Source organism: Lipophrys pholis (genome assembly GCF_963383615.2).
Source record: "Lipophrys pholis genome assembly, chromosome: 1".
Taxonomy (NCBI): domain Eukaryota; kingdom Metazoa; phylum Chordata; class Actinopteri; order Blenniiformes; family Blenniidae; genus Lipophrys; species Lipophrys pholis.
Genome location: NC_137635.1, coordinates 15,094,064 through 15,116,920, shown reverse-complemented (window position 1 = coordinate 15,116,920; position 22,857 = coordinate 15,094,064). Strand labels below are relative to the sequence as shown.

The following is a 22,857-nucleotide window of genomic DNA, read 5'->3' as shown; positions in this document are numbered from 1 at the left end:
TTAAAAAACTTACTTGCCTTAAAATGGTTAGAATTATTACATAATTATAAACATTTTTGGCTTTACTCCATTCAAAATACTTAAAATTATTACATTATTTGGTTTATTCTGTTTCTAATGGCTAAACGTGTGACATTATTGGCCAATATTACATTACTTATTGGTCCAAGCGCTGCTTTAAGATCTCATTCATTGCAAACAGTTAAAAAAAGTCAACTTTTGACCTTCGAGTTCTCCCAGTTTAACATTTAAGGTTTTAAATGGAGTTCAGGTATAAAACTGGAAGTCTGTTAAGACTCAAACCTTGTCAAATGAAATATTATTAGCATATTCATCGCTTTCTGGGTTTTTCAGCGAGGGGGCGTATCTGTCATTTTAAGAAAGTCGAACAAGGTAATTAAACTTTTATTTGGTTGGAGAGAGGAGAAGAAAAAAAACCCACCCACATCAGACACAAATTCAGATTCAAAGCTGAGTGTGTTCCTGCGTCTTCAGAAGCGCCTGCAGGGAGTCTTCAAGCATTCACGTTTCTCTTTTTTTCGACTGAACATCCACTGTTTCCACTTTGCTAAACCGCGTTATCACACCGAGCTAATTTCCCCCTCTACATCCGGGGAAACTGTACTCCTTTCAACAAGAACGTGTTTACATCCAAAGCTAATTGATGTTTTTCATTCTATTCCTTAATGCTGGCGAGTTTAAGAGTTTTATTCGGCGCCCAGAGTGAGAAATAAATCTCACCACAAGGCTTATTAAGGAGTTTGGACTTCTTGTTTCTGTATCCCTGAAGTATATTTTTGACTCCAAAAACCAAAGCTTTGTTCAATCAATTTCAATCTGTTTGCTAAAAGTGTGAATTTCTCCTTTAAAATATGATTTTCAAAATAAATGTTGCCAATATTGTTGTCACAACAACCATCCATAGGAACATTTTTCAACATTTGAAAGTTTTTTTTAAGCTTGTAAATCTTGAATAATGTTTTTTCTTCTCACTTCAACAAACTGTTTACTGTATTTAATTTTACGCTTCAGATTCCATGCAGCAACCAAAAATCTAATAATTTAGTCTATTTTAAATGTAATAAAACCAATACCTGAATGTCACTCGCCAGTTATTTGATGTTAAAAGTCATGAATCATATTACTGAAGTAGCACTAAGACAATCTGAACTTGAATTAACTGCAGTAATATAACGATACATAAAAAGCATGGCGTTTCTTATAAACCAAAGAGTTTTTGCTTTTTTATGACGTTTGCTTATTTAAAAAATAGATGTAATAATAATGTAGTGGTCGCATTCATTCATTCATTAAGGATACAAACTATCCAGTACTGTCTCTTCTTTTATAACTTTTTATAATGTCATTATTGGGAAGTTGTCACATTTCTTTACCCGAATTAAATATTAAATAGCTGAAAATATGACATTACTAGCCATATTTATACTATTGATGAATTCCTGAAAGATGGGCAAATTTAAAATTGGAACACTTGAAGGTAATTGTAAGTAGGTTTCTATTCTTCAAGACCTAAAAGGTCCACATATATGTTTAAATTATACAACCACATCTCATGCAAATTGACTTAAAACTGACTAAGGCAGGGTTTACACGTCAACATTTCACGTTTTTGTTTTGGAAAAGTTCCGCGTTTACACAGCGGAGTTTTGAAAATAATGTCTGTTTACATAGAAATGGCAGAAAAGCTGAAAAATGTGTGGTCAGCATGTTGGGCCTCTAGTGGGTGCTGTTGTTTGTTTTTTGAAATTAAATCACACTTATCAGGTGACTTATCAAGTGTACGTTTGAACGGAGGTATAGAGATTCAAGGAATTGTTAAAACACCTCCATCGGATGACCAAACTTGGGACTATCAGATGTGTTGCTCAAGCAAATGGACCAAATCAAAGGTTTTTTGAGTGAAAGGAAAAGTACTTGGATAATATATCCCCACTTGTGTGTATGAGTATTCATTAATTCTGCTAATGCCGCTTATTCCTTGAAATCCTCTTAGAATAAACTTCTGGAGTCAATTGAAAGATTTACCGTGTTATGGACGAACCTGTACAGACGTACTGCAAATAGCTTGACGCTCACGATGTCTGCCTTCTGTTTACCATTCATGAGTGGTCGAACAGGTGTGAGCGATGATCTTCCTGTGCCAAGGCCCCTCTCCAGATTAGCATTAGCAATTACAGAATCACTTTCGATTTGGAAGGAGGCATTAAAACATGTCACTTCCCAACTTCACTTGCAGTTGACGTCGGGGGGTCAGTGATGGAACGTAAAAGTTGTTCCGGATCCAGAAATCGGAGAACGTTTCCGTTGAGATTTGATTGAAGAAATGTGACCTAAGTTGCGGTAATCGTGCGCTAATGGTTTGAGAGTACATTAATTGCTGCCGTAAACAGTTTTTACCAGCTTCTCCTGACTGCAGCTTGAACCGACAGTGTTGCTAATCAGGCCAAACTGCTGGAGTAACTTTCTAACACTTAGCAGCTGTCCTCTTCACCCCTGATCCCCCCACTCCCGCCACCCCCCCCAACCCCCGTCTCTTCTGCTTGTCAATGGAGGATAATTTCCACATCTTTCGACCTTGCTTTGATAATTGTTAGCGGAGCGGCTCATGCTAACTGTGCAGCTGCTGGTGAGGATTCTCACATACATCTTAATTTCTCTCGGAAGCTTTCCTTGGAGTTTTGACTGGAAAGGAAACATAAATTGCCCACCTGGACGGACAATTTCTGCAAAGTGCGTCTAATTCGGAGGCAGCTTGTCACCTAACCGCATTCCCACCAATCTGCAGTGGAGATTGCAGAGTTAACCTCACTCAGAGTAATGCTGGATCTAATTGCGATGAGAATTGAGTCGTACAGCCACTTCGTCTTTGTTGGGATTGTTGGTTTCCTGTCGCACTGGCTAATGAGTGACATTCCCGTGACTGCACAGCTGGCAATTATGTAGCAAAGACCAATACTTCAGGCTAGTGAGTCCTGCAAATACTTAGATGAGCGGATAAACATTCGCCCTGTCGCTAGTCCACAAAAATATGAAGATTGAGAGACTCCATCTTTTTAGATCAGCCTGCACCAAACAACAGCTGCTGCTAGCTGCCCGCTAGCCGCATTCAGGCTAGTTTGACATGTTGAAGCTCTTATCCTAGAGTCTGAGACGATGACACAACGAGCTCCAAGATGTGCTTCACTTTACTTATTAAAGCATTTAAGGCTCCAGGAAGTTTCTGGAAGAGTCTGAATAACTGATGCAGAGATGCTAAATGCTAAATGCTAAATGCTGTGCTTCTACTCACAAGGCAATGACCAGATGTTCCCACATGGCCTCTGATCTCAACATCTTTGAGTCTCTTTGGCAATCCTCTTGAGAATGTCTTTAATTCCATGACAGTCAGATTTGGTCTTTTGGCCCAGTCCACCTTCATATAGAGTAAAGGATGTGTTTTCACTTCTTACTTGTAACAGGGCGACATTAGGTATTCAGCATGTTCATTCTCCAGAACAGAGCTTCCATCCTGACTGGATAATAGATATTTTGACTGCTGTACCTACTACACTCCCTGGCACTATTTCACTATTCCCTTTTATATCTTTCATCTATTTTCCTTTGTGGGCTTTGAGTGACTGTACTTTGTGGTTCTATCTTGTTTTGTTGAATTATCTTTTTATTTATTTATTTATTTATTTATTTATTTATTTATTTATTTATTGTAATTTCCATGCCTCTAAATGTTATTTTATTCCTCACTGAAAGCAATCACGCTATCGATCTTCCCAATCTTGCTCGGCCTCTTTCTCTTTCATAGGCTTAATGCCACATAACGGTGGATAAACGCCTGGAGCTGACCGTCAGCAGGCTTCTTAGCTCGTAGATGGGATTGTTTCCAAACGGCTTCATTGGAAACATTGTCTTTTACCCAACAAAAAAGACCAAATTGAAGGGGAAAAGAAGTGCAGAATTCAGAAGAACCTTGGAGAGAACTTTAGATTTTTTTTATCGGTTTTGGGGGTCTCTCAGCGTTTCGGTCAATACTCTTGCTTGTGATAGCTCAATTGAGTTCATTATGCTTTAAGTTTTTTGCTTTCAGGCAAGTAGGTTTCTATTATTTTTACGGAAGAACACCATCGAAAGCACGATTAATACTCATGCTTTTTGTATCATCATTACGCATCCCCCAACAAGGGAAACTTTGTCCGTTGGTTGGTAGAGCGGTCATCTGTCTACATGCCGATGGGTCCTTAACCAAGACACTGAACCCCAGACTGCTCCCAATGGATGGATTTGGCACCTTGCATGCCAGCAATGTTTTTGTATTGGATGTATTAATCACATAACATAGTAATGATATAATGCGTACCATAAAATATGTTGATTTACAGGCATGAGAACTACTTTGTTTATTTGTGATGATAGTCATAGGTTTCGTGTCCACGTCTTTGAAATGCCACGTGCATCCACCATCTCCCTGCTACTTCCTTCTGCCATTTGTCATGCAGAATGTTCATTTGCATCGTTTAACGTCTCCGTCTTTAATATCTACACCTGGATCCATTTGTCCCCGTGTTTACCGCCACCACACCTTTGCAGGAGAGCGCTATATGAATAATGCAGCACCAAGTCTGCGCGTCAAGCAGCCCCTAATTATAGCGGGTCTGCTTTTACTGCGCCGCTGTGTGAATGTTTTTAAAAAGAAGTAACACACACACACGTGCACGCACACACGCACGCACTCGCACGCCTTCGATCCCACATACCATACATGCTTTGCATAAACAGAGCCCACACATTTTTTTTCCCCTCCCTCATAGAATCACACATGCACAGTCCATACTTACACATCAGTGACGTCTTTGCACAAAGCCACAATGTTTTTCCATCTCTCACACGCACACATATACATATATATATATATATATTTAAATGCACATGTAGAGAGTGTATGGTAATTGAGGACCCCTCTAATTAGATAGTGCACCCTCTGCAGCAGCGAGCCACCATTAATGTGCCCTGTGTTTGTTAGTGCATCCACGCTGATGGCTGCCCTGTTACTAAGTGCTGTTATTTAACGCCGCGTGTAGCAGAAGCTACGGCTCACCAGGGGCTGCTGTGGTCATGGTAAACAAGGACTCGGGGAGGGTTAAAGCAGGGACCACTGTGTTTTGTTTGTCTGGTCTGAGGGGAGGGGGGGAGGGGGAACTGCAGGAGATGCTGTATAAGTGTATGAGTCATCTGCTCCCCGGAGACCACATTAGTTCCATGTTATTTTTTTTATTTATTTTTTTTCCCCGTGTTCAGTTTTGTGGAGGTAGTGTCAAACCTGAGGCTGTGAGCACTGATATGTGTCGAAGGCAGCAGCAGCAGTAGCAGTGTCCATATAGGTGGTGGGTGTTGTATTAGTGGAGGAGAAAGCAGCACTGATGCGAGGACAATTCTAATTGCGCTGTAGCTGGAGGATCTGTAGCAGCGGCTATGCTTTTAAAGGACGAGGTGGTGAAACCACAGTCATTTTCAAGGAAACATACAGACTGAAATCCGCCTGCAAGATGATTGGGATGAGTGTAAAAATGATAAATGACGCACAATTTAACATTTTATTTATGAAAAAAACTCATGTTTTCGATGAATTTGCTGTGGAATTCACCTTACTCGAAGAAATGCTTGACACAACAAGACACTGAGAGCATCAGTGATGCAGCAGTGGAAGGTGTGCAAAGCTTTACGAAACCCCATTTGCAAGGCCGGTCTGTACGACCTCGTTAACAACGCTTTCGAGTGAAAATGCAAAAATGTTGTGACATTTTGGCTCCCCGTTTACACAGTGGTGGTCGGTGCCACTGGGAAAGCAACTTTCTGAAAATTGATTATGGCTTGAATATGTTTGAAATAAAGATTCATTCATTCATTCATTCATTCATTCATTCATTCATTCATTCACTGGCAAAGTCACAGCATTTGTACTTGTAGGAGTCAGTAAAATTCGCAGTTAAACTTTTAGCAAAAATAGCATTCTCAATTTTTCTTATTGCAAACAAGAAAACCAATAAGCTTTGTTTAATGTGGCAGGTGATTGTTACCGAACAACAACATTTTTTCACTTTTCTTTCAAATTAACAATTTGCAGAATTTTTTGGATAATTGTCATGATGCAATAAATAAACCTAGTGTTATTTGGGAACTCATTAGTAAACCAAAATCCTGAATCTAACTAGAAAATGTGGGGTGGGGGGGTGGGGTGATCTTTACAGCTGTAAAGTTTCCATTATTTGTGGTGTTGGTCAGTTCCAGCAGTTTCAAACAAGTACATAGCGTCATGTCTTCATGTCTGTTTTTTACTGACATTTCAAAAACAGGTATCAATGTCTTAAAATATCCTTCGCGAATGAGGGTAGAATTCCTACAGGGATAACTGGAAATAGTAGAAACACCCTCCTTCTGAAACACAAACTGCCAGATGTCTCTTTGTTGCATGAATGAAGCTATACTTAGCCGCCGCTGCATCGCGAGCCAAACACCAAACTCCCAAACTCGCGGCGGTGGAATTTTACCCACACACAAGGATGAGCCGTCTCTCGCTCTGATCAAGTCAGATCTCGCCTCAAGAACTGGGTGTTCTCGTTTAGGGAAACCAAGAGTGTGTTGTTTTTTTTTTTTTTTTTAGCTTTGTACTCTGATTTCTTGCCGCAGCAGATAAATACAGCGGAAACTCAGCTGTATTGAACATCAACCCATGTTCTCCCACCAATTAGTTGATCCCTCTCCTCCTCCTGTCTCCCCCCTCCTCCTGCCTATTCATCATTCTGATGGCTCATTCGGGGCTCGTCAGACGTTCGACGAATCCTTTGCGCGGAGTCGTTTTTGTCGCCGCTGCCGCTGTTCGGAAGGTCCGCCTTCCCTCCGGCCCGATTTCCAGTTTGTTAATTAGCTGAAAGACGAGCATGAGAAACGGCCTGTTTTTATTTCCCCAGTGCAACGTTGGGATTGAGCTGGACGGTAATACGGAGCCTTGTTTCTCCGGGACTTATGAGGAGTTTGTAACGGCTTTAATTTCTCTTTACGACCGTCCTTGCTCTATGCATTCCTGTGTGTGTGTGTGTGTGTGTGTGTGTGTGTGTGTGTGTGTGTGTGTGTGTGTGTGTGTGTGTGTGTGCGTGCGTGCGTGCGTGCGTGCGTGCGTGCGTGCGTGCGTGCGTGCGTGCGTGCGTGCGTGCGTGCGTGCGTGCGTGCGTGCGTGCGTGCGTGCACGTGCGCTGATAAGGGCTCTTGATCCAAAAGCCTTTTTTTTTTTTTTTTCTTTTCCCCAGATCTGCTTGCCATTCATCTTTTTTTTTTTCTGCCCCTTTATCTGCTCGGACAGGCTAAGATTTTTTTTTTCGCCCCCTCAGTAATAGATTAAAGGTCACGTACGTGGTCCACGGCACAATCCTGCACCGCATAAAATGTTATCTGCAAAAGGTTTAGGCCCCTTTGCGGAGCCTATTTGTTCGACTTCCCTAAGCCACCGAATCCCATTTCTCGCTTTGAAGAACTGACGAGACATTTAGGTTTCAATTAAAGTGCCATTGAGCCCTGATCCGAGATTGCATCGCTAATAAGACCCGACAATGATACAAACAACAAAAACAAATGATGGGTCCTTCAAAACCGCCTCAGAGATTCAATTAGACGATAGCGATGGATTCATTAGTGTCCGTGATATACACAACCATTGCTGCTTATAGCATTTAATGAGACAAAAATAGATTGTTCGTGAGCCTAACCCGATGTTCTATTGACTGCTCTGCTCGTATTAATGAACATGTTTTTGTCGCAAACTAGATGATACGACATGTGAGAGGTAGCTAATGCTGTCTGCAGTGCAGCGGTGAGTCATAGTTATTGCATTATCTGCATATGCTATACGTGCAATGCAAGAAGCTGACTGAGCCACGGTAAATAGCTTCCATGCAAGTTCAAAATGACTTTATTTTAAAATGTAAAATGACGGACATCCATCCATCCATCCATCCATCTTCTCCCGCTTATCCGTTTCCAGGTCGCGAGATCGCATTGCACCGATTAAGAACCTTCCTGCAGGTGGTGAGCCCGCGGGAAAAATGACGGACAGTCGTAAATATTTCATACCAGATGGAAATTAGTGGGAAAGAGAAAGAGCACTGTACATGAAAAAAGCGCAGTATAAAATATTCCATTGGTAACAAATTCTTGGCTTTGTTGGTTGGTGTAATGTCTCTGTAGGGTCCAGTCTGTGTTTGTAGACATTTATCTCGCTTGTCTTTGCCGGGACTACTGGTCCTTTTTCTGTCCTCTACCAGTTTGCACCTGCTTTGTTAGTTTTATTTGTAGGGCATACTAGAAACTGTTTGATTAATGTAAATTATTTTTCATGTGAGTTTATACCATTGGTGGTCATTCAGAGACCTTTATCTAGTTTTGTTTCATCTCAGCTTGTTGATATCAGCTACACCTTTGGACTAAATGATAGAATGACTACATTTCTTATCATTTGTTATGCTCTGTTCAAGTCAACTTTTTTTTTAAAACCTTCTGCAATTACTTAGAAAACTTACTTTATGATTATTTCGCTACCCACTGAGCCATTGTGGCCCATTTTGTCAATAGCTTCCTAATCTTTTTAATCATAGACACGTCCATCTGGATTTTCCCCCCAATTATAAACACAACCTCCTGCTTACTGTTGGGACTCGAATGTTCCCACTGATCAAACCTCCTGTTTTATTCCCATTCCTCATTTCCGCCCAGACAATGTGATACTATACAGCTCTTCAGAGTCAGTCTCGTACGTATATATAGTGTTTTTTTTTTTTTTTTTGAGGACTCTTTAAAATGAGAAAAGGGAACTTTGGGTTGGAGTCAGGTCTCTGAAGTTAGGTTTCTGAAAGTTGGAGCCACTTTGGTGCTAAAAGTTTGATCTGCCATTGCTGCCGCCCGCTATATCTTTTGACTTTTGACAGCAGGGGGACAGACGACATCCTAAAGTGGCAAAGTCCTCTTGAGTAATAATCATTGTTCACGCAATGGCAAAAATGACTCATCATTTGGTTGCTAGACAGTGACCTCATATTTATTCCAAGAGTCTCTTTTGGGTCTTATGTGGCAAGTACAGTCTGTACTTTCAAATCAGACTTTTCAATTACAAGTTGCGAATACCTCCCGCCATTTTTGTGGTTTGTCGACTAGTTTAAGCACCTTACCTTTTTACGTCTCTCTCTCTTCAAGACAGACTAGAATCAAGGGGGTCTAACATATTTTAGTTCAGGGGCAACAGACACTCTCATTTCATCTTGAGTGGGCCGGACCAGTAACATCGGGCCATAATAACCTTCAAATTTAAACTTTAAAGTTTTTCTTTGTTGTGGCGCAGAGTGTACATGATGAAAATGATTCTACTTTGGCTAAAAACAATTTCTCAGGAAAACAAAAGCCCATTTTAAATGACTTTCTGGTGCAAAATGCAATGAAATGCCTCAAAAACGTCTCCTGTAGCTGTTGCATTCTGCAGTTTTTACAAACTCATCAAGCCATGTTTGAGCGAGTTTGCTAGTAACGACGTAGGTATCTGCCATGGCAGCGTTAGTGATATCTCAGTTTGGGGTCTCCGTGTTGTGTTGTGTGTCCACTCTGGTCTTTGTCTTCAGTTTTGCTCTGGAGTTAAAACTTTTACCAATTCCTACACCGGCCGCTTCGTTCACCAGCGATGGCATCTGCTGCTGTTTCCTTTGTTTTTGACGAAGACAGACTAAAGCCGATAGTGATTGAATACTAATAAGGTCATTTTCTGAACAACATTTAATGATTTATCACACAGTTTGAATTTGCGGTTCGTCTTCATGCATTAGTGTTATCATTAGCTTCATTTATTGAGGACAGAGTAGATGCTGCAGTAACTCAAAGTATTTTACACTTTTTACAAATGCAAAGTGGAGTCTATAGGTTCAGTGCTACATTTTAAACCGTGCACTATTGTTGGAATTCAGTGAAGGTTCTTATCTACTTTGACGCAATGTCTGCTTTCCAAGGGTTTTACCGAGGAGTGTACGTGGCGTACGCTACCCCTAACGGTGAGGACACTTACGTCGCTACGTCGTCTTTTTAAGGACTTTCGATGAGATGCAAGGGTTGCTAGGATCTATCAGCTTTTTCTGTCGTAGTTGCCAAGACTTGCAACAGTTTTAGTGATTCTTCAGTGTCCATGAAAACATGCAGTTTTGAAGGAATATGTTACAGATCGCAAATTGTGCTTTAAATGTAAATTTTTACACATAAGTTTGATAATATGTCAATAAAAGTGATTTTGAAAAGATGTAATGAGACTATATTCCATTTTTTCCTTATAATTGAGAGTTTAGGAACAGATTTGAAGCCACAGTGGCTCACACTAATCATTTGACTCATCTAGTGTGCATTAAAACGTTCTACCACCTGCAGGGAAGGTAGAAATCATGTCTAAATATGTGGCGTGAAGGCTCTCTCTTTCAAGCCCAGCCCCACTTCTCCTCGACTGTTTTCCTCCAGCATTTGACAGGCAGGTCGTTCCCAGTATCTCGGCCTTGCTGCAGCTCTTGTGTGGATGTCGGCTGTCTTTTCCATGTCTTCTATCTTTCATGTAATCCCAGACTGGCTCCGTAGTGCCGAGATCAGGGCTCCGTTGGGGGCTTCACCATCTGCCACAAGAATCCTTGTTCTTGTTGTGGCTGAAGAGTCTTCTTTGGGATTGAATAAATTCAGGACTGATCAAACGCCTCCCCGATGGAAGAACCTAAAGTGAAACTTTTGCATGTGTTCGGACTGCAGATGCTTGTCATATGAAATTAAACCGTAATCACCCTGGACATTTACCGATACCGATGTTTTTTTATCAGAACCCCCAGCTGCTCATATTCCTGTTTTTGTGCAAATCAATCTGAAATAAGGCTTTAATTAGCTGATCAACAGGTGTATTTCTCACCTCTGGACAGAGCAAGGCCATCTGTTTCTCTTCAAGTCACAAACATCGAAGATGGATTGATCTTTGTAACCTAATCCACACTCCTGGGAATGCAGCATAGATGAGCATTCACAGAAAGCGCTTGATGTCTGTGCAAAAGGGACCAATTATGCTATTGTTTTCCCTATTTTCAGATTGTAAGAGAATACTTTTTTGGCCTTTCTTGCAACCTCCAAGTTTTGATTTCCTAAAAGTAGAACTGACTATATACGCCAGTCGGCGATGACAATCCGACCACTGACAGGAGGGAATAACACTGATTATCTCTTTACCATGACACCTGTTAGTGGGTGGGATATATCGGGCAGCAAGTGAACATTTTGTCTTCAAAGTTGAAGTGAGAGAAGCAGAAAAATGGATGACAGACGACTGAAAAACAGCTTTTTTTGGTGGTATTCTTGATCCGCAGTGAGATGTTGGCCAAGGGAGAAAAACAGTGATCCGGCCACACGGTCATTGATGTGGGTGGTGTCTCCCATTTTTCAGTACTTACTTCCAATACTCTTCAAAGGTCTATTTATTTCTTACATCAAAGGTTCAGGGCTGTTTTGGCAGCAAAATAAGGACCGACATAAATATTGGTGGTCATACTGGTACACCCATTGTCAATTGGTGTCGACTCGCTGCCTCCATTACACCTTGATTCCACTGTTATGCAAAAAAAAAACAAAAAAACATTCTCATGAATATATTCTCTGTCTCCTCTCAGGTGGACGAGCTCAAGGCCAAGCTGGCTGCTCAGGAAGTGGAGCTCAAGCAGAAAAACGAAGACGCCGACAAGCTGATTCAGGCAAGAACTAAATCTAATGTGTCAGCGTGTGCTAAACTGAAAATGCAATTTTCCAAATGCAAATCACAGACGTTGGAAAATGTTGGTGTTTCTGTCCCCTTACATCCAGTGTGATTGCCATTTTTAAGGACTTCTGTCTTTACTAATGTAATATCAATGACTAATATAATTAATATATGGAGCGTACCAACCTAACTTTTAATAGACTTCCATTCATGCTTAAATTTGAATGTCATTAAAAAGTGAAACCGGTGCGATATCTCCATTTTACACACTAAAGACATTGTGCCTAATTTATATCATTTTTCTCTTCTATTTTACATTTTACTCTTGTTATTCTATTTCATTATGTACTATTTTTGTTTTTGGCACCAACTCCTCGGGATGAGAATTTTGTACCAGGACATGTAAAAACCCTTGCATGAAATTAGGAAATAGTTTCTGTGTGAAAAATGTTTTCGCATTTTCTTTTTTGAAAAGTTTTGCATTTACCGGCAACGTCTTGGAGACGATTTCTGTTTACACGTAAGCGGCAGTAATGTTAAAAACTATAGAAAAGGCATATTCCATAGAACTGTCATGCTACCCTCTTTGTTTTTCTTTTTGACTGATTCATATAAAACACAACATAAATGTTATTCTCCTTAAAAAAGGGCTTTGTGCCCCGTGAAATAAGGTTAGAAGATAATTTGCCTTCCCAATTGGGGGATACCCGCCATTCTTGGCAACACTAGTCAGTGTGTGTAGATCCATTTTCAAGTGTTTGTGAAATACGAGCCGATAACATCTAGACAAAATGATGATGGGAAAGAAAAGGGGAATGAGGAAAAAAAGAGAGCACAGCTTTTAACATTTTGACAGAGCCTCTTCGTCCGTCGCTTATCTGTGACGTCCGTCGCACGTCAATGACGAGGCAGTCGCATGTAGAAAGGTATTGGAGTCGGTACCACGTATGAACGAGGCCAGGGTCTGGTGTTAAAAAATCGGAATTGGAGCTTTTACACGGTCACAAAACATGTCGGATATCAGTCACTTGTGAGCCAAGAAAATCTGAATTGGGTCGCATTCCCCTGCGGCGTGAACGTGCCCTAACATTTCCATACGTGGTGACCTTCCTCTCAGCCGTTGTCACTCGGGGATTATCCTCTTTAAACACCTCCGCTTGTTTAGAGCGTCGTCTTTCCCAGCAGTGTGTTTGCTAAAGCCACTGACTCCACCTAAACCGAATAAATCCTCTGCCGCCGTCTGCAGGTGGTCGGCGTGGAGACCGAGAAGGTGTCCAGAGAGAAGGCGGTGGCCGACGAGGAGGAGCGAAAGGTGGCGGCCATCGCCGTGGTGGTCAGCGGCAAGCAGAGAGACTGCGAGGAGGATTTAGCCAAGGCCGAACCGGCTCTGCTCGCCGCTCAGGACGCCCTCAACACCCTCAATAAGGTCAGGCCCTCTTGTCTTCCCTCACTGTGCTTCATCGATTGTCTTCGCCATACTTTTCTCTCTCTCAGTTTTGTTCTTTTTTTTTTTTGTCAGGGGGGATACGTTCTTTTTCTTTCATTTCTATGTTTGATTTCCATGCTTCAGAAGTTATGTCCACACAGGCCTTGAACTCCATAAAAGATTATTGAATCGTCGGATTTAGCTAAAGAAATGATGTCTTCCCTATGTTCGGCAGACATTTTACTTCATCCCTGCATCCCGTGAAGGTTTATGAGCAGCCTTGGGGATTTTCAGAAACACCTTCCATGTTTTAAAAGGTGCTCTCTGTTCAAACAGGCAGAACAGACAGTTCAATCACCGCTCGGCGCTCTCTAAAGATGCCCTAATTAGAATTCTCTGTTGTCTTCTCAAAGTCAGCACAGGTTCTTCTTCTTTCATCCTAATCCGTTCCGTTTTCTCTCCTTTTTTCTCCCCCTCGGAGATGTGCCGTTCAAACTCAATTAAATCACGGCTCATTTCTTTTCTTTTTTTCTGTCACACTCTTTTTCCGCTGACTTCAGAACAACTTGACGGAGCTGAAGTCCTTCGGGTCTCCGGTGGCGGCGGTGACCAACGTCACGGCGGCGGTCATGGTGCTGATGGCGCCCGGTGGGAAAGTCCCTAAAGACCGCAGCTGGAAGGCGGCGAAGGTGATGATGGCCAAGGTGGACGCGTTCCTGGACTGTCTGGTGAACTTCAACAAGGAGAACATCCCGGATGCGTGCCTGAAGGCCATCGTGCCTTACCTGCAGGTGAGCGCTGCAATTAGCCCCCGCTTAGCAGAGACGACGCTCGCGGCGTCTGCTGCTTCGGCGTAGACTAATGGCTCGTAATCTTAGCGGGGGGACGCGACTACAGTGACAGTGGCACATTATGTCTGTGTCCAAATGACAGCCGAAGAAAATCAACCAGTAAATTAGGCGTTACAAATTTTTACAGCCGCCCTGATTAGGCCATTCAACAGAGCGAATTTAAGCTCTGTCAGCACAGCAGATAAAGGAAAAAAAAGTATAATAAATTCACACCTAAAACTTTGACTCTTTTTTTAAGTGGACACATTCAGTTCTTTCTTTTCAAAAGACTCAAAAGAATTAAATCTTGTTTGCTTCAGTTAGCACATTCAGTTAGCTACCTTGTCGCAATGATGCTGAAACCAGGGTGCATGGCTGTCAGTGTGAAGGGCTAGAAGAGCGACTTTCCTCTTTGTTTACATTCAAACTGCATATTTATGTATGTTCCAGGGGTAAAGTAAGAAAATATGGCTGCTTTAAAATAAGGCAAGAATTTAGACTATACCCACTTCTCCAGGGACCAATGCAACAACCTATAATGAAATCAAACATTATGAACAAATATTACTGTAATTCACTGTATCTGTGAATGAATATGAGTGGAAGACTCTGGGGTGAGTTATTATTGTATGTTAAATGTAAACTGTTACACAGCGTACATGCTGTGAGCTTGTGCAGTCTTTCATAAAACAAAGATCCGCGTGTGTGTGTGTGTGTGTGTGTGTGTGTGTGTGTGTGTGTGTGTGTGTGTGTGTGTGTGTGTGTGTGTGTGTGTGTGTGTGTGTGTGTGTGTGTGTGTGTGTGTGTGTGTGTGTGTGTGTGTGTGTGTGTGTGTGTGTGTGTGTGTGTGTGTGTGTGTGTGTGTGTGTGTGTGTGTGTGTGTGTTAAAGTGTCCAAGAGGCAGAAGAGCAGCTATCAGAGGTCACATTCTTCTCTTCACACGTTTCTCTTCCTCTCACTAATCGCTGTAGACGTTTTCCACTTATTCCTGCACTGCTGCTCGTGTTGACACTGTTCAACACCACACATCCTCGGCTGTACACATACATCTGTTTGTGTTTATTCCAGCACGTATGAGTACATGTTCACCTTTTATTTTCCCCCGTGCGTTAAGCTGTGTGTGGGATGTGCATGCATATGTATGTATGTATGTATGTATGTATGTATGTATGTATGTCAGAGCATGCATATTCATCTGCAGTTATCACAGTGACTCTATATCTGGCCCGTCTCTGCAGACCTGTTACATTTTCCCACCGACCTGAGCAAGTGTGTGTGTGTGTGTGTGTGTGTGTGTGTGTGTGTGTTTGTGTTGCCAGGATAAAGAGTTCCAGCCAGACCTGGTGGCCTCCAAGTCGTACGCGGCGGCCGGCCTTTGCTCCTGGGTCCTGAACATCGTCAAGTTTTATGAGGTGTACTGCGAGGTGGAGCCCAAGCGGCAGGCTCTGAGCAAGGCCAACGCCGAGCTGGCCGCCGCGCAGGACAAGCTTGCCGCCATCAAGAGCAAGATCAGCGTAAGCCTTCCACGGGCGCAGGAAATGAAAAGTTCTGTTTGCCGCGCCACAAGTTTCCGCGAGAAGACAATTTCAATAAGTCAAATCCCGAGGATTTCCAAACGGCTTTATTAAAGAAAGGACTCGCTGTTCTTCTAAGATGTTGTTGGTTCTTATCGTTGGAAAAAAAGAAAAACCTGAATTAAACTTCAAACTTTGGCTGACGAGGAAGAAAGTCAGCAGAAGTTAAAAGAAATGTCAACAACTCTATCAAACCCAGAAGATACTTAATAAGAATTTGATGCCACCGACTGCTGCAGAAGCTAAAAAAAAACACCTCAGGATATGAGTTATTTTATCAACGTGTGAGTGACGGTTGACACACGATCTCTTTGGGTAAGTGATATACCGCCGGGGCGCGCCATCAATAAGCTATTCTGCTGTAAGTGCTTTTAAAGGCTTTCGCTGTTAATCTAAAACCAAATCCATCAAGCTAAAAACCCCCCTATTGATAAAAGCAGCTGTAAATAATTGTTTCTCAGCTGCGTTTGACATTCAGCACATCAGAGGGTGTAGGGGGCGGTGGCAATGTAGGGGGGGGGGGGGGGGGGGGGGGGGGGGGTGGCGCGCTCGGGGACACTCGCATCAAAAACCCGCTGCCAGCCGAGCAACGACTCTTAATAAGATCCGGTGTGACTCCCGGCCGTCGTGTTCCCGGCCCCCTTCAGTCAGGGAGAGCGCGGATTCAGAACCGAGGGGAATTAGCAATCCTCCGACTAATCTAGTGAACCTGCACGCCTCTCCGCGGATTAATCCTGTTTGTCCTTGTGCTAATTGCTTCCATACGCCAAATAAATCCATAGCGGAAGGGAACAATGAGTTTTACCCAACTTCAGTCGTCTTGTATTTCTTTGAGGATCCTGCGTTTTAACTCTTTGTTCTCTCTTGTGTTTATGTGTTACGATCAGGTTCTTAATGAGAACCTGGCCAAGCTGACGGCAAAGTTCGAGCAGGCAACCGCCGACAAGCTCAAGTGCCAACAGGAGGCGGAGTCGACCGCGAGAACCATCTCGCTCGCCAACCGCCTGGTAAGACGGAGGGGGTCACAGCATGGAACCGATAACCTTAGTCCAGAGGTCTCCCTCCCTGGACTTTCACCCACTTCCCACTTAAAAATTGAAGATAACACAGCTAAGTAACTTCTATATAGTTGGTTGCCATGGTTACCAGAACTAGAAAACACCGTGTTGTCATGAAATCTAAGAACTGCAAACATTAATTTATTTATGGAAACAAGACACCCAAAATGTCGGCCACTTACAGAAAATTATACAAGAGCTCCAATTTACATAAGAAATTATAAAATATTGCTTTCACAGCTTAACAGAAAAAGAAAGTCATTCTAATGACATTTGAATTTCCAAAAGTTTGTTAATTAAAGTATTAAATTACAAATTAAACCAAAAACACTTTCAGAAATTAGTTGCCATGTTTCTTATGAATATTTCCAGGAGAAGAGACTCATCAGATTGTGACCTTTTTAGTGAGGATAAAGGTTTTGTGACTCTTCCATGGTTCGCAGTTTCCCACTATAACTGGCCGTGTGGTTAAAATGACGTTAAATGGTACTTGATGATACTTTCTGGACCTCAGTTGGCCAGCGGGCCATACTTTGGACACTACTGGTCCAAACAGACTGAGTCGCCTGCCCAATCTCATGTAAAGCATCAGCTTGTGGATCAAACTGGCGCTCTGTGTCTGTTTACCCCGACAGGAGAAGCCTTAGCATTAATCCAAACAGCATCGCTTCATCTAAAAGACAAATCAAACGCTCCTCAGACATCTATCCTGGCAGCTCTTCTCTCCTTTTTTTTTTTTTTTTAATATCAACACAAATTACACCTGACTGAAAGGTCCATTAACGTCCACATCCACTGCCCTGTAACCAATTAGTTTAGCTTGTTATGAACACGGGCATGTTGCATCCTGATATTTGTCTCATTTGTCCAGGATGATTTATTGCTTCTTGTCTAATCTGGGTGGTTTGGAGATGAATTTCGTGTTACCGGGGGTGGGATGCGAACAGCAGTGCAACAGGTCAAGTAGTCCAAATGAATGGGAACATTTGAGACAGCAGGAGAAGGTTGTGATGGCAGATATGTTAGCTAGTTGATTGAATACAACTAAAAATAGCTTTTTTTTAATTCCTCAGTATTTCTTTTTGATTGGGAAGTCGCACATCAGCGCCAGCATGGAAACTATGTGTTCAAAAATAAATTAATTTAAATGACTCATGGCTATCACTTATCTGCCCGTCCGCCCATCCATCCATCCATCCATCCATCCATCCATCCATCCATCCATCCATCCATCCATCCATCCATCCATCCATCCATCCATCCATCCATTCCAGTACTGGAAGTTGATATGGGTTCGAAGTCCAGCCAATCACTGTTCAGGATGAATTTCTTTTGGGAAAACATTTGTTCTTGTCATTCTCGCCCTCCGTTTGTGTTTGTGGGACTTTTATTGTCGAGAAAGATTGCAATGATGTACATTCCCATCAGCCTTTAAAACTAGACTAACTCCTCCCGATAAGCTGTGTATAAAGCAGATTTTGCATTACTCCTGGGCGTATGTTTCATTTTTATCAGCATTTTTACACACCTATTTTTATTTTTGTGGATCTTTAGGTGGTACTGTACGTATGTTTGCACACAGGCACACAGAAACATATACATATTTATAAACACAAATCCCACCATCATGAAGCAGAGTGTAAATCTCCTGCTGACAGAAGCAAAACAAAAAGATGAGTGTTTGTGGTGTTAGTATGATAATTAAAATTATTCAGAGGGAGCTTCTAAAAAGGCCTGACAGGAGCGAGCGGAGATACAAAAGGTTGCGTCCTTCCGCCCAAATATCCATGCAAATGCTGAATCAAACACCGTCTCAGCAATGCATACAGAAGACTTGCAGTCTCCATCGAAGTGGCGCGGCCTCCCAAGTTTAGAAGAAATGAGATATGAAGGTGAACGTTATTGATCCCCGGAGGGAAATCGGATCTTCGCCGCAGTAAAAAGTAGAGATGCAGGTACACGGGCAGGTTATGAAGGATATGAAAACCTAATAAAAACCGACTTGAAAAGCAGCAAGTCATTGTTGCTCAGAAGATTTCCTTGATGTTCGCGGGCCGGTGCGTCGTCGACGGCTGCCAGAGATTCATTTAGATTTGATTTTACACGCCGCCTATGGGGAATATGCTGCGGCGACACAAGTCGAAGGAGATGAACGATCCTCTCGCTGTGTTTTCCAGGTGGGCGGTTTAGCTTCGGAGAACGTTCGCTGGGCAGAGGCCGTGGAAAACTTCAAGAAGCAGGAGAGGACTCTGTGCGGGGACGTCCTCCTCATCACCGCCTTCATCTCCTACCTGGGCTACTTCACCAAACACTACAGGCTGCAGCTCATGGACGACACCTGGAGGCCGTATCTCAGTCAGCTCCAGGTTGGTGGATTATGACGCATTGAGTGAAGTTGTTTACATGGGCACTCCAAGAACTTCATTTCCAGTGTGGAATCCTGATATTGATAATAACCTTAAAAGAATATTACTACAGCATTAACAAATATCAACCAAACAAAGATTTAGCTCCAGAGTGCAACTGTCAAAATTTGGAAAGAACATATTCATTTAAATTAGGGGTGTCAAACACATTTTATGTCAGGGGCCACATACAGCATATTTCATCCTGAAAGGGCCGGATTTGTAAACTAGTGCTATAATAATCTTTAATTCAAAAATTTTTATTATTTCGTTGTTGTGGTGCAGAGTTTACTAGTTGAAAATGTCTATATTTTCATAAAAACAAACGATTACTACCGAAAGAACTCCAATTTCAACATTTCAGTGAAACCTTCAGGTGCAAATTACGGTGAAATATTCCCAAAGCCTTTCCTATAGCTGTTGCATTATGGGTGTTTTTACAAAGTCACCCTGACAGTATGGCTTCGAATTGAGTTAGCTGGCATTAGCTCAGGTCTCTTGTGTTGTGTTGTGTTGTGTTGTGTTGTGTTGTGTTCACAACACAAAAAAAAAAAAAAATGTAAATAATGTATATTTCCTTTGAAATGTTTACCATTGACTTGGTGATTTGGCCGGATTGGAACCTCTTGCAGCCCGGTTTTGGCTCATGGGCTTTATGTTTGACACCCGCGTACTAAACCTTTCCATACAGTCAATAATGTTCATAAAGTCATTTGGAGTTGGGTCAAGACAGGGACATGAAAACGTCAGCACTCTGTCTCCCATCGTTGTCGATCCAAACTGTGAGACACCTCCTCCACGGAGAGTTTCACCAAGAATCTCAGGTTTTCAAAAATATCACACAAAACCTGCACACGGCAGTTTTGCAGGAACCCGTGGTTTGCGTGAAAACCCTGCCCTGCGACGCTGCTGAAATCTCATCTCAGCCATGAGATTGAGCTGTGCACTCCCAGACGTGTGTTGACGGCGTTAATGACAAACCATTACGCGTCATATCAACAGCCTCATCGAGACGCTCTCTGCTTATCTGCGGCAGCTTGAGTCCAGATTGAAAATTGAATTTCAAGATGGCCTTTAATTGTCCTCAGTCCGTGGGACGTCCATGTAATGATCGCACGTGATGAGCTCTTCTCTCTTCTCTCTTGGTAACAGACCTCTGTCCTCAAGAATAACACTGATCATCTAGATTTAATGTCCTATTTCGGGCTGTTTTTTTTTCCGGACCCTGTTTTAGTTAAATGTTCAGAGCACATATGAGGATTTACTTGTATTTTATCGTTTCAAATGTTAACATGAATTGGATACAGATAGAGATACCTCAGAACCAGATTCATGTCTCAGTGACAGCATATTTAAAGATTGACAGACTAAATGTCAAACTAAAGTACTAGTCTCTGAACCAGCGAGATTAGAGCCTTAACCAAATTGAAACATAAATAATGGTGAAACAATAATGGCTTGATTCAATTAAATTTTAGTTCTACAGCACCAAATACAAGACGGCCATTTCAAGGCGCTTTTACTGTTAAAAAACTCCCCAAAAAACAGCAATTCCACATGAGCAAGTAGAGGAGACGGTGGAAAGAAATAACGTTTATTAACAGCAAGAAACCTGCAGAGCCAGACTCAGAGGTGGAGACTTTCTGCTGTTCGGTGGGGGAACAGCAGAAAGTCTCCAGCAGGAGAGAAGGAGAGAAGAAGAAAAAAGAAACAGCCAGACAGATTGTTGGGAGGGAGTCCAACCCTGGTCCGGAACTTCCAGACAATGAGACACCTTTACACCGGCTACAGGAACATGCTCCAATACGATGGGTTTCTTTTCTTTGTTTGATGTTTTGCAGAAAGACAGATTCAATTAAGAGAAACATCTTTTCATGAAAGCATTCTCGTAAGACCGGAAACATATCTGTATCAGAAGACATGTTTGAGTACGAACCAGAAAGTTTTTAAAGAAAAAAACATCCACTGTCGTGTGAAAGGTTCCCATCCCTGTGACTCCTGACCTGGACCCGTTGATCATGCTGACCGACGACGCCGACGTGGCGGCATGGCAGAACGAGGGTCTACCCGCCGACAGGATGTCCACCGAGAACGCCACCATCCTCACGTCGTGTCAGCGCTGGCCGCTCATGGTGGACCCGCAGCTGCAGGGCATCAAGTGGATCAAGAACAAGTACGGCGAAGACCTGCGCGTGATCCGCATCGGGCAACGAGGGTGAGGGGCTCGGCACTCGTCTGTCTGGAGAGCCGAGGGCTTGGTGGATCTCTGACAGACAGATTCCTGTTTTAAAAGGTACCTGGACGCGATAGAGAGAGCGCTGGCGGCAGGGGACGTGGTTCTGATAGAGAACCTGGAGGAGAACTTGGATCCTGTTCTTGGACCACTGCTGGGCAGAGAAACCATCAAGAAGGGAAGGTAAGACAAGTTCTCATCAGTTTCTTTCACAGGTTAATAATTCTCTTGAGATTTCCTTTTGCCTTTTTTCATGAAAATGTCAACCGGCATTGACATCATCAACTTGAATCAATCCAGACCAATCGATTCTGCTTTGCTTGTTTATGGAAACTGAAGAAAATGCATTTGCAGTTCGGTCATATATGAATAAAAATTATTTTGCTTTGAATAACCTGAATGCAACGTTTCCTTCCCACACAATGCTGCAATTTAAAGCACTTTCAACTCATGAATAACAATAACAGGAACACCAACACGACATTGATCACTTCCTTTTTCTCTCCGTCAAAGATCAAACTTGGGAGTTTGTTAAACAAATCATGTCTCGACCACAGTGTACCGGTCGTTTCCAAGCTAAATAAGCTATCGGATAGTTTCAGATTCTGGATCAATAGCCTATTTAGAGATTCTGCTTTCACACATTACGACTGTATTCATCAGCTGAATTAAGACCAGTAAATAACCAACTAATTAACACAATGGAGTCAATAGAGTACTATGTAATCTGATGTCCTTCAAGTGAAGGTAAAATGAACTCAAACCCTTATCTATCAAGAACATTGAGTTTATTTCAGAGACAAAAAAATACTAAATAATCATATCTGAATGTTCGAAAGCCACAGCAAAGACAGTAACAGTATTCATCAAAAATGGACACAAGTCCGCGTGTTCGCATTACCAAACACTGCATCAGCTTTTCTGTCATCTGTGTCCTACACATCAATTATTTCAGGTCTCGACAAATCTTTCATGGGCTATAGCCTCACAAAATCTGGTATTCGTCCCTCAAATGCATGTTTTTACATACTGTATGTAGCACCATCTGAAAGAAAATAATTAGGCTCTCCAAAAGTATCAGATACTCTGTTTAGAACTGTTTTATGTGCACACAAACAAATTAATTATTCAATCTTGACTGATTTGACTGTTCATACAGGATAGACAAAAGCTTTTAGTCATTTCTCACCGAGCTGTGTTTCCCTTACAACGTAGCATATCTACAGTGAAAACCATCTCGGCGCAACACAGTCGCTTCTTGACGGAGCCTCTGTATCATAAACAAACTGATGGCACCGCCATTATAACTCTCAGCTCAACAGCTCGTCCCACACATGCATGCTCTTCACAGAGGGAATTAGATGACGCTTTCCACAGTTTCGACATTTCCAACAGACATTGTTCAAAACAAAGTAAAGACATACCAAGCACATATTTCTTTACTCTTTAAGATGAGTTTAAATATAATATACTCCTGAACACACATCCAAATGTGTTTGTGTGTTTTCATCAATTT

General features: G+C 42.2%; 1 protein-coding gene across 2 annotated transcripts in view; it reads left to right on the top strand.

The window, feature by feature from the left end:
• Positions 1-22,857, top strand: part of dnah9 (dynein, axonemal, heavy chain 9) — a gene marked incomplete at both ends in the record, with an annotated part of 175,720 nt that overhangs the window by 101,219 nt on the left and 51,644 nt on the right. For both annotated transcript variants that reach the window (XM_080460910.1, XM_080460909.1), the window contains 8 exons: positions 11,730-11,810; positions 13,062-13,241; positions 13,802-14,032; positions 15,391-15,585; positions 16,533-16,652; positions 18,881-19,069; positions 21,088-21,323; positions 21,402-21,524. In XM_080460910.1, the coding sequence (XP_080317036.1) occupies positions 11,730-11,810; positions 13,062-13,241; positions 13,802-14,032; positions 15,391-15,585; positions 16,533-16,652; positions 18,881-19,069; positions 21,088-21,323; positions 21,402-21,524 (1,355 nt within the window). The remainder of the gene's footprint in view (positions 1-11,729; positions 11,811-13,061; positions 13,242-13,801; positions 14,033-15,390; positions 15,586-16,532; positions 16,653-18,880; positions 19,070-21,087; positions 21,324-21,401; positions 21,525-22,857) is intronic.